This window comes from Lichenostomus cassidix, chromosome 3, assembly GCF_008360975.1.
Source record: "Lichenostomus cassidix isolate B80296 chromosome 3, HeHo_3.0, whole genome shotgun sequence".
NCBI classification, from domain to species: Eukaryota; Metazoa; Chordata; class Aves; order Passeriformes; family Meliphagidae; genus Lichenostomus; species Lichenostomus cassidix.
In genome coordinates this window covers 34,278,551-34,290,731 of record NC_139483.1, presented here as the reverse complement: position 1 = coordinate 34,290,731, position 12,181 = coordinate 34,278,551, and the positions used below count along the sequence as shown (strand labels likewise).

General features: G+C 42.6%; 1 protein-coding gene across 5 annotated transcripts in view; it reads right to left on the bottom strand.

The window, feature by feature from the left end:
- VIT (vitrin) overlaps nucleotides 1–12,181 on the bottom strand; it is a 53,189-nt gene that overhangs the window by 20,298 nt on the left and 20,710 nt on the right. For all 5 annotated transcript variants that reach the window (XM_085055235.1, XM_085055236.1, XM_085055239.1 and 2 more), the window contains exons 6-9: nucleotides 9,659–9,736; nucleotides 6,340–6,420; nucleotides 4,374–4,574; nucleotides 3,819–3,869 (exon numbers count right to left, since the gene is read on the bottom strand). In XM_085055235.1, the coding sequence (XP_084911361.1) occupies nucleotides 3,819–3,869; nucleotides 4,374–4,574; nucleotides 6,340–6,420; nucleotides 9,659–9,736 (411 nt within the window). The remainder of the gene's footprint in view (nucleotides 1–3,818; nucleotides 3,870–4,373; nucleotides 4,575–6,339; nucleotides 6,421–9,658; nucleotides 9,737–12,181) is intronic.

The window sequence follows — 12,181 nt, the reverse complement described above, 5'->3', positions numbered from 1 at the left end:
TTGGGAACTTGACATTGCAAACTTAGGTGACAGTAAGCAGCTTGTGTTTGACCCAAACTTGAACCTTCCAGGCCACTAGAAGCCCTTTGACAGGATTTCTAGGAGCTTTCCTGAGAGACCTTGTAAATTCCAGATGCCAAAGAGATCCTGTTTATGGAAGTAACAGGCTCATCTGCCAAAAGTGGCAAGGCTTTTAAACTCTAAGCTTGTAAGGCTCCAGATGGACCACAGCTATACCAGGCTGACTACTCAGATTTTGTAGGAAAAGTCTGTGTGCACAGCAGTCAGTGTTGTATGGAATTGTGCAGGGCAGACTTTACACAGAGGAGATAATTTTGTGCCAAAGTGGTGGTAGAAAATTAACTCTGAGCCTCAGAGCTCCCCTTGTTTCATGTTTGCCATGACTGAGCCCCAATGTGTATATAACACTCTACAAGGTCAGTAGAAACAGAGTACAAGAGGATAAAAGAGAGATTACCTCAGTATCCAAGTATTTTATGCCACTTTTAAAATTTAATTTAATGTTAGAGGCATGGATTTCTCTCTATGTACTGACTGTGCTGGGCCTTGGGATTGTTCCCTCCTGCTATACCTCCCAAAGGCACATTTCCCCCTTCCCTGCAGTAAGCTGGTTTCTGCCATGCTTTTGTTGGCTGGGGCAAACATGGTGGTGGTAGAGGAGGAAAGGTTGGAACTGCACTTCTAGGTTCCAAGGCTTGTTCTTCCTTTAAATCTGAGATGCCAGTGAGGCTGTGGCATGGGAATGCGTGTTCATTAGGACAGAGCTCTGTGCAAGCTGGAGGCTGAGCCAGGACTGGAAGTCTGTAACAAACTGGGGATGGACAGTCACCAGGCAAATCCCAAGAACTGGGTCAAAAATCGAAGTAATGGAGCAGAGAAACCTTTTTTGGGAGCAAGTGTTGTGGGGAGCAGGGAGGCAGGAAAAGGATGGGATAGCAGTTTACAGTTAAGAGTGAACCTTGCAAATGGTGGGAATTGGTTTGAAAAGAAAAACAGCTGCTCTGTGTACAAAACATGCCGGGCCATCTGCAACTTAGTCAGCACCTTTGACAGGTTAAGTAGTCAGGGAGAAAGGCAGCATCCAAAAATAAACATCAGCTGTTCTCCCTAGTGCCAGGATGGAATGTTTGCCCAGTGCTTCCTGAAGGCATGAGCCCTGCTGGTCTTCCTGCTGGAGAAGAGCCTTCAATGTCTTCTCTAGCACTTACGCTACCATTGCCTCATGTCTTTTCAGTACTTTTCTTTTTACTACCCTATTAAGTCACATCTGGGGATGAAAGCTGTGTAATATACCATGGTAGGCAGTGCCCAGCTTAGACTCCCTGTCTAAAAAGAGGTGCAACCATTGAACCCATCTGGACACAGAGGGCAGGAAAGCACCTCACCTGAGGATGCCCAGGTAATCTCTGCCTGATGCTTGGTTACCAGCTCAGTGCTTCAGTGTGGCACCAAGGGTCATGACATGACTTATGATTGCAGTGTTCACAGAAGCAGTGGATTTGATCTCAGTCCTCATCTAGGGTCCAAGCTGCTGTGCAAGAAAAGACTGCTTGAAGAGCTGAGATGGGAGAGAACAAGTGAGTTTGTGGCCCTTGGGAGTGTGCTGGATTGACTGCTGTTGGACAGAGGCAGAAGCCCTGGTGGGGCAGGTAGGACCCAGCTGGCATATGTCTCACTAGTCACATTAGTGGTTTTTCATTTAGCAGTTTTGCCACATCAAGTCTTTGAAGCAGGGGTCCTGCAATGGAGCAGAGTCTCCATTATTTTTGCTGTTACTCTATCTTTGACAAACAGAAGATAAAGGGGAAAGAACAGCAAGAATTACATCAGGAGTTTTGCCCCTGCTCTCATGTGCTAATCTGCAAGTCCTGCTTTTCTTTTGCTCCTGTGAACTATTGCCAGTACCAGTGGCTGGAAATATAAATGGTGTGTTCATTCTGACTGTGCTCTGTTTCATAGCAATTTACTTTTGTGGCGAACTACCAGCACACAGTGAGAGGTAGATCTGTGAGTCTCTGTGAGCCAAGATGGACAGGAGAACATTTGATTCTGTTCAGTCAAGACAAACTGTGGTTAAGAACAATGTCATCATCAGAAACTCTGGCCTAAATAATAGCAGTGGGTCCTAAAGGCTCTTCAGATAGAGAAAACTGATAAACTGCTTTATTTGATGGGTCATCCCATCAAAACTACTTGTACTTTCTGTATTTTGTTTATCCAGCTCTTCTCTTTCAGAATCAAGAAGAGGTCAGGAGAATTCAGGAAGCCAGATATCAGGTACAAACATGCTGGACATAGTCCTAGAAATGAAGTCTGTGAAATCAGAAGTGGGTCTCTACCACTCCAGCTCACAATAACCTGTTCTTAGCTCTGATCACTTTAACATTTTGGAATTAATTTATGCTTAGAACATCAGTAAAGAAAATTGTGAAGAAAGATGGATCCAAATTACAATTAAGTGACCACTGAAAGCATTGGAAAATTTGAGTGCTTTTTTATTTGTTTTGGGTCATTGGTTGGGTTTTGGTTTTGTTTTGTTTGGGGTTTTTTCATTTTTTGACTAAATGATTTGTCTTATTAAAGGCAAATGCAACCTTCCCACTGATGTCAGTGCTGCCAAAACTTTACTCTCAACATGCATCTCTTTCTGAGTGGGGAACCTCAAACAGGATTTCCTAATTGCCAGTAAAGACAGCAAAGGCCTCCTCTGTGCTCAGTCTGTGGGAATAGGAAATAGAACAGAAAGCAACAAGAAGAACTAAGTTTACAGGCACATTAGGTACTGAATAATGCAGATTCCCACAGAATTTAAAACCCTTTGAATTGTGCGGTCACTTCTGTAAATCCTGCCATGCATACCTACCTGCACATTTGACTTGATAAGATTAACCCCTCAGCCCCTGCCTTTACTCTCTACTCACAACTAAATTCGACTTAATTATGCTTCCCTTCAAGACCTGAATTACCGACAAGATACTTGCCCTTCCATGTTCTTGGCTCTGAATTACTTGGCAGTGGGGATGACTCTATGTGAGAGCAAAGCTGAGTTGAAAGCACTCAGAAATAGCTATGGAGCATGAAACCTAAATATGGCCCAGCTCCCTTTTCACCCAAAAGCAATCATATCCCCATGCTCAGAAACTTTCAAACAGTTGAAAAAATCCTGTACTTGACTGCACAGCTGAGCAATTGCACACTGTATGGTAAAACACATCTAAATACTTGCGCTGCAGGCTGTGGGCTGGATTGGGAGCAGGCTCTGGACCGAGATGCAGAGCTCTGAGCAGCCACCATTCTGCTGTCCACAACAAGTGGCATGCCAGGAATAACACCACATGTATGCCAGGCTCAGAACCACAGCCCAAGGTTTTTGAGAGAAGAGTGGTTTAATGTATGTCAGCATTCCAGTGCTGTCAGCCCTAAGCTTAGCTGGCTATGCAGCCCTCAGCATCATGTGTTTCACAGCTAAATCAAGTCTCCCTTTGAAAGTGTATGACAGAAGGAACTAATAGGAAAACACCGATCAAACAGCACATTCTTTGTCTCAAGTGTTGCTTGAGACAGCAAACCCAGCTTTTGTCACTGCTGAAATGGGCAGATACTCACTAGAAAGAGTTCCTCAGAACTGTGGATGATCAGCGTCTTTGACATTCAGGCCAAGCGGCTGGTTTTCAGTTTAAATTCAGACTTGGATTCAGGCATTGAGTTTGCTGAGGCTTGAAAGGTTATTGAATCATTGCTGCCCTAAAATACACTGTGTTGCTTGCCTTGTGGCATACTTACTTCACCATACTTACTTGCTGCTGCAGCTACCACAGATGCGTATGCTGGGTGGACACTGCTAGAACCTAAAAATAAGAGATTTTAGTTTTCAGCTATTGAAGCAAAACCCCACAATGCTAATGAATAATAAGAAATGAAGAAGGGAGGTTTAAGGAAAATCAGGTATGAAAAAAAAGTGTATGAGAATTCCCTTAAAGTGTTTTAATCTTTTAAATCCAAAAGCTGTTACAAAAATATGTTACTACTTTCATTTATTGAAAGTTATCACAAAATTAATTCTAAAATGGGTTCTTGACCTATCTGTTGAGCTCTCTAGGCATGAGAATCAAAGAACTATTTATTGACTTCTATACCTGAAAATCATCACAGCATTTGGGGATAGAGAGCTTACTCTCACATGAATCTGTCTGTTGGACTTACATATTTTTTCCACTTCTAATATTTCTACATTGAATTACTGAACTTGTGACCCTCTAAGTCATGGTATACCCAGCTGTATATCTTGTTCCTTACATTTTAGGAAAGCTGTCAGTCAGAAGGAGAGCAACACAAACATCCATGCTACTGACCCATCTCTCTGACCCTGTGCAGTCCAGGTCTAGTCTTGGCTGCAGCTGCTGTGGTTCTGGTTGTTGCAGGAGTTGTGGTTGGCTGTGGCACTGTGGTGGAAGGATCTGTCGTCGTGGTCGTTGGTGTGGGGGTTGTGGTGGCCACTGGTGTGGCTGGGGTTGGCACTGGAGTTGTCTGATAGTCTTTGCGGACTGTGCCCCCTGTGGGAACATTGACACTGTCACTGTGGCCGGATGGGTGGCAGGTATGGAAGCATCAGCAGCAGCACTCAGTGTTTAAGGCAACCCAGAAACTGGCATTCTCTTCAGGATGCCTACAAGCATCCTTGTCTGTGGAGCCCTTGGTGCCTTATTGCTGTGTGTGGATGTGCAGTGCAGGTATCTGTGTGACACTGCTGTCAGAGGGTGATGACTACAGCCTGTTGCAACATTAATGTTCCCCCTACACTCTTCTGCTCTGGTCAGGAACACTTATCAAACTGACAAATGTCTCAGACCTATGAAATAGTTCAGCCAGCCAGTTGCAGCTTCTGTTTTGGCATCATTTTTTCTCAGTGTAATAAAGCACTTAGTGAATATAAATGAAAATCAGCTGGCATCTGGTAGTAAAAGATGGCCAATCTGAGTCATAGACCAGAATAAAATTGTACCACTGAAATGTTTTTGACAGAAAGACAACTTTCAGATAAAGGTGATTTGGGGGAGTGGGTCAGAGCCAGAGCAGGGAGCGTTAGGGCTTTGGCTGAGGGGAGTGGGGGAGAGCACCACCTGGAAGGTGCCAATCTCATCTAAGTTTGACTCATCTCACGGTTGCTACTACTTTTAAAATGTATCATCTGTTGTGAGAACAGTGACAATTCTAGTTGCAAAATTTGCTTCCTAAAAATCTTTATAAAAATTGTCAACGTGTTTAGGTTCTTCCAAGTCCTTGTCTCAAAAAAGGTTCTTCACTGGTATCTTCTCCATCTAGCTACAAAAAACTGGCCTAAAATTATATTTCATGCTAACCTTGGTCTTGTTCCTTTCCTCTCTGCCCATAGCCCTGGGGATGGCCTGACACACTATCTATATTGAAAGGGAATGGTGTGCTCTCTAGTCACTGCTACACAACACAAGCTTGTTTTATTGCTATTTCTGGACATTCTCCTTTTGGAAGGCATCGTTGTGAAACTGTCTGGTGGATTAATTATCACCTAATGCTAAGCAGTGAAAAACTCAGATCTCAGACAGTTTTAATGGAATAATGCTGAAAGAGGGCTCAGAAGAAAAACAAAACAACTCAGCTGAAAAAATCAGTATGAATGGCTCTTTTTGGGCTGAATAGTTCCCTGCTCCATGAAACTGTTATAAAAGAAAGAAAACAGAGGGCACAGTGAGTCTTCCCCTGTGATCCTGTGCTGCTGGACTGGGGAACAGGCATGCTGGCCAACTTTATAGCTCAGTCTGTGAGGAGCAAGGAAGCTGGAAGCTAACAGTATTAGCAGAAAACCTGAGGAAGCAGCATAGTAGGAGCAGAGAAAAGCTGTTGCCCTGGTGCATGTTGGCTGGGTTTCCTTGTGGACCCCTTAACACAAGAGAAGGGCTCTTGAGGGGTAGCTGTTCCCAATGCTCCTGAGGGCAGGGTACCCATCCCTTTCACAGTATCTTCAAAGGGCTTTGCAGGGCACGTGCCCTGCACAGGAGATTGCCCAGAACCATAATGCATGATTTTCAAGTTCACAAAACCTGAACTCACCCAAAGCACAAGCAGAAATCAAACTCTGTGGGTGCCCTCTTCTCTGAATTAGCAGAAGTCCTTCAAGCACCACTGGAGGTTGGTTTGGTGGGAAAGAGGCTGTGGAGGGGAGGTTGGATGGGGGAGGTAAAGCTGTCTGCGTAACCAGAGTCAAAATGTTTCCTATAAGCATTGGCAGGCAGATTAGGTGGGTTGGATACTGTAAAGAGCACCAAGATGCCCAATCCTTACCTTGTTCTGATGCTTCTTCTGATGTGTTAGAGGTGTCTGCACTCTTCATACTTTTTAGGTCTTGCTCTGGCTTTTTAGGCTCTGAAGCAAAATTGAGCACATTAGAAAAGGCAGCGCTGGAAGAAAATAATTTTAAGTCTCCCATTTAGAGATTATCAGTCCCCAAAGGAAGGCATCCTGTCACATGACATTAGGTAGGTAGTCAGTCTAATCAGAGCTTTATCACCCAGTGAGAAAAAGTGACAACTAGAGAGTAGTCTCCCCCTACCCTCCGTGCCAAATTTAGGCATTTTTACTGCCCAAAAGCTCCAGCCAGTATAAATAGAATTTCTGAAGTGAGCAAGAAGTATGGGAGTTTGCCACTAATAAGCCAATACTCATAAGATTTAATGCATAATGTTTTTTTCCTCTGAGTTGTAGCATGTTCTGAGAACCAGGGTCATGATGTGTGTAGGTTGTTTGGGAAATACTTGCTAATGTGTAATATTTCAGTCACTAATTCATGTTCAGATATATTTCTTTCTTGCCTGACATTTTGAGATCATTATGGGGCCAAATCCTGAATGCCGTAGACTGGCTTAGAAGGAAAAGGGAGATTTTTTTTGGTTCTTTATTTATTTCTAAGACCCAGAGTCATCAACACGGTTGGAATACTTATTACAGTTTATTTACTGCTACCTCACAAAATTATCTGCTTCTGCTTTTATATCTGAGTACTGAAGGACTTTCATCTTCTTCTTTTTTTTTTTTTTCTTTTATTCTCTAGCTCTTCTGGCAGCATCAGACTATTTGAGAATTCACTCCAGTGTTGATGGTTTCCTAAAAATTCGTCCTGTTTTCCCTAAACATCTTTTAATTGTTTTGAGCAGCTGTGAAGAGTTACAATTTTGGGAAGGTTTTTCTTGCTGTGCCCAGCATTTGAGAAGCACTGTAACCACCAGGAGCATTTAAAGAAATGTCAGGCACTCTGAATCTCTGGTATCTCTGGGATGAGGACTAAAATTGCACCTCTGACAGCTGATCAGGTATGAAGCAGGATTTTTTGTTAATCTGACAGCAGTGAGTGTAATACTCAAAGGACTGCCTTTGCCTCCTACAGATAATGGATTTAAGTATCAGAGTGAACAGTGTGGTCTCTAATTTACATTAAAAGAAAAAAGTAGCTTTTTAAAAATTAAAAATAAGTAGGAAATTCTCTTTCACAAGATGGCCCTGGAAGCATATTACAGAGATTTTTATCTCTGTAGACAAGCTGTTTCTAACAGAGAACATCTCAGATGGCTGAACTGAGGTGGCAAATCTAAGAAGGGCTGATGGGGCCAAGTGGAGCTTGGGAAAGATAGAGACCATCAGAAAGATAGTGACCATCAGATCTCTTTTCTACCTGTGGAACAGGGCTGGGCAAAATCAGGCAGTGACATCCTCAGGTTTGATGTAATAGTTGCTTGCTCCTCTGGCAGTCCTGGGTTTTCTCTGCATGAATGCACAGTCTTTGTTTTTTTGGATCCTGTTAAATCAAACACTGTTTGATTTAAGAGCAAAGTGAAGACTTGTGTCTTTGGTTTGCTGTAGGAGTGGGATCCTGGTGTTTTGTTTGTGTGGCAGAACCCTGACTTGGGAAATATGTGTAGAAATGGGAAATACTCCCCATTTCTACACAATATTATGTGGCTTTTAGCACTGGTGGAAGACATCATTGCTTACAGCCTGCTGAGCACAGTCCTGGCTGTGATTGTCTCTGGTCTGCTGCGAGATGTTTGGGCTGATATTTTAAATGTGGCTACATTTGGGAATGATGAGCTGTGATTTTAGTAAACATTTCTCAGCAAAAGTCAAGATTCCTAAGGTATTGCCCTCCCTTCTAGCAGTGCATAATATTTGGGTCAAGTAATTTCTGCGTATGTGGTCAAGAAAGATACAAATCTGTACCTATTTGTAAATGCAAAGGTATTACAAATTACAAAGGAACAGAATTGAGCGATGCATATTCAGTCTGAACAACTACAGCTTTGAGATTTAAAGTTGCCTTTGTTCAAGTGAAAATAGAAAGATGAAGGTCTATGAAGCCAGTAAAGGGTCTGGAGCACAAGTCCTAGGAGGAGCAGCTGAGGGAATTGAGGTGTTAAATCACCTGGGGGTCAGTTAAGAGGAAATGGCCTCAGGTTGCTCCAGGGGAGGTTTAGATTGGATATTAGGAAGAATTTCTTCATGGAAAGTGTTGTCAAGCATCGGAACAGGCTGTCCAGGGAAGCGATGGAGTCACCATCCCTGAAGATATTTGAAAGTATAGATGTGGCACTTAAGGATATGATTATGATGGACTTGGCAGTGCTGAGTTGTACTTGATGAACTTAGAGGTTGTACTTGATGACCTTTTCTGACCTTAATGATTCTATAATTCTGTGAGGAAAGGGCTCTGTACTTTTCTTCCAAGGACCAAACCATAATGTACAGGAGAAGGGTAGGTCTCCAAGTAACCTCTCTGTGGCCTTGGATGAATGCACCCAATGCCAGGCATTTGAGTTCATGGAGAAGATACAGCACATTTCCTGATACCACAGCTCACAGTGGATATGCTCAGGAAGGCTCAGGCTCAGCAGTCAGCAAAAGGATTGCTTAAGGGAAGTGCACTGTAGTATGTATGTAGACATTAATTTTCTCTTTGTTTGTACCCCCAAGGAAGAGTCTGAACTTTACACAGCTGAAACAGGGAGCAAAACCAAGTGTCATTTCAGTGACAGAGGCAATCCATATGCACTCGAATATCAACTACCAACCAGAGTGAAACTTGATCAAAGACCTCTGAAAACAACTAAATTCTTTAAACTGAGTTGAGTCTCACAGAGTAGGATGCTGGCTAAAATGATTATACAGAGTAGTTCTTTATTGTGGCATTCTTAGTTAAGCTGCTATGTATTACCATCTCAGTCATTTGTATTATATTACTATTTAATATTATACTCTCAGCACTGAAAGTCCCAAGAGATAACATGAGTAACATTAGGAGAAAGCCAACGTGTATAACCTCAAATGCTTTCCTATAACCAGTACAACATCATATTCAGTAACAGACCTAAAGCAAGGGGGAAACTAATTAGAAATGGAAGTCTGCGAAACATGGTATGACCAAAAAATAGAAATTGTCTGAGATGACTTCCATATGCCTAAGATAAAAAAATACCATGAGTGATTTGGATGACATACTAATGGATGCATGAACTTCTGCCTCTGAGTAGTTATATCTTTGTATTATACAACTAAAAAGCTATGACAGATAGTGGTGAATGGATGTAAGGGAAAGTCAGTCAAAAATACTTGCCTGATTTAACAGCTGTACTTTTTGAAGAAGAATATTCAAGAGTTGATGGATATGTCACACCTTTCCTTGGCTTGCCCTCTACAAAAAAAGTATTAGAAGGCATCACAAAATATTCTAAGTTTTCTTGCAATAAAATTCTCATCTAACATAGCCATTCGGAATTAGATCCCTCTTCTTTACTGGCCAACTCATTTTCATGAAGATTTCTTTCATCTGATGGCAGAAACTCAAAATCATACCACTAAAAATATCAGTGCCAAAATCCAGCATCATAAAAATGAGTTAGAAAGCATGAAAACACAGTACTGGGGAGGATTTGCAGACATTAGTTAGTTCATTCCTTTGCTCTCAAATGATATCAAGCACAAGGGGGCCATTCCTGAAGGACATCTGTACAACTTCTGATTGAACTCACAGCTTCCCTAGGCAGCCTTCTCCAGTGCCTGACTATGCAGTTGACTTGGAAAGCATGTTTGATGTGGGATTCATTTCATCACGCACACAGCATTCTTCTCTGACCTCACTTCTGCAAGATGCCATTTCTGGCAACAGTCTTTTGCAGTAATAACAGTGAGAGAAGGCTGTGCTTGTGTGTGGGAACATATGGTACCTATATTTAGATCTAAAATGAGAGTCTTGTCTTGAAACAATGAGGTATGTTTCCCAGTTAAGCTTTAAACCACAAATCTTTTTAGTGCCAGAGCAGATGCCATCTCTACTGGTACATGTGGCCATGCAATTCCATCTCTTGGGACAGTTTTTATACCCACATATATCACTGAATGAGAAATGTTACAGAGGAGCCCAGCAGGGAAGACTGCTTTGGCCTCCAGGAGTTGGTGGATGTAGGTCTTCCATGCCCTGGTGACTGTCCCTGTGAGATGCTGTCCTGTGTCATGGATCTGGACAACCTCTGGTGAGACCTACCTCCACCTCCTGCAAAACCTGAATCATGATGACCTCTCCTCTATTCCCTTGGGGGATTCTTTAAGGAGGTACATTACATATGGCACTGCAAGCATGTCAGTTGTCATCCTGGGTGATTAATCCAGAGACCAACAGCACTGTACAAGATTAATTCCTACAGGCTGAGCCCCTCCTGGGAACTGGGGCCTGTTTCCCCCATGATGGCACACAAAGAAAGGTATATGCTAGAGGAATTCTAATGAGCAGAGATGTCCATGGAGCTGGAGAGTCCCTGTCTTTTGTCCCTTTTCATGTCTGTATCTCCGTTGTGTTGCTCCTCTCTGAAATTTCAGATATCATTACAAAACCGTAGATAACGAAGTTCGAGTTACTAATGAGGTAACAATGTAAGAAGTTATTCCATTTCTCATTTACAGTGATATAAAGTGGGAGCAGTTCCACTAAAGTCAACACTGACCCACTAAAGACCAGAGCTGGCAAATTAGCATGCATGGATGAACTAGAAAGAGCTTCCTTCTTGCCTTCTGAGCTTCTCTCATAGAAGCTGGGCTAAGTGAAGGGCAGCAGGTTTTCACATCCTCTTCCCCCTGAGCTAAAACTGGGATCAGGAGCCAAGAAGGACTAGGGAGATCTGCTAATTTGGTAGAACGACAAAAAAAGTTACAGGATCACAGATGATTTCTAAATGCTTTCCTCTATCCCCAGCAGAGGAAGAATTCTTGATACATGGATGCAGCAATAGCATGGTAATTTCATCCTAATTTGGAATATTTCTGTGCTAATTTGATTTCTAATGCAAACCTGAAGCCTGCTGCTGTGTAAATACACTAGCTAAGTGGGGAGGCTTGATTCTGGGGTTTTTGATCAACAGCAATTTACACCCTGCATGTGACCAAGAGGTAAGCCTGAGGCCTGACCTGAATGTGGCCCTGCTCTCTGGAGCAATGGTAATATGTCTTTTTCACTATTGGGAAAAAGTTACATCTAAGTTGGAGTTTGCTTAGCATACTTACAAATGTGTTTTCATGTGGGCTGAAAACATCAGCTTTGGCTGCTGAAATACAAGCTATGGTGTGGTAGCTGCTATAGTGCAGTGGCTGCTCACCCTCTCATACTTATTTGTGACTAGCAAACCCAGAAATTTAGGACTATTTTCTTAACCCACTAGCTGCAAAACTCCCTTTAAACTGAATGGAGTTATTCAACTGAGTGCCAAGGCATTTCAGTGCTTGAAAGTGAATACTGAGGCATTTGCATACCTCCTGGTGTGCTGGCTGCTTTAATCCTAGAGGACAGACCTCTTTCTCCACTGCCCCTACATCACACCACTTCATTCCCTGGGTCCCCCAAGGATTCCTCTTCTGTGCTCTTTTGTGTGGATGTTCATTCACAATTTAAACATCACAAATGCAGTGACAATATCCTAACTAGGAATAAACTGTTGGCACATTTCCAGGGGACAATATTGCATACAGGTCTGGTCTGCTGAAAAGGAATTCAACTGGAGAATAGGGGACTCAGTTCTAGCTCTAAAGCTGCCCTGAAATTAATGCCTTAGGTGACTTTTTATTGGGGAATACTTTATGCAGCCCTGTC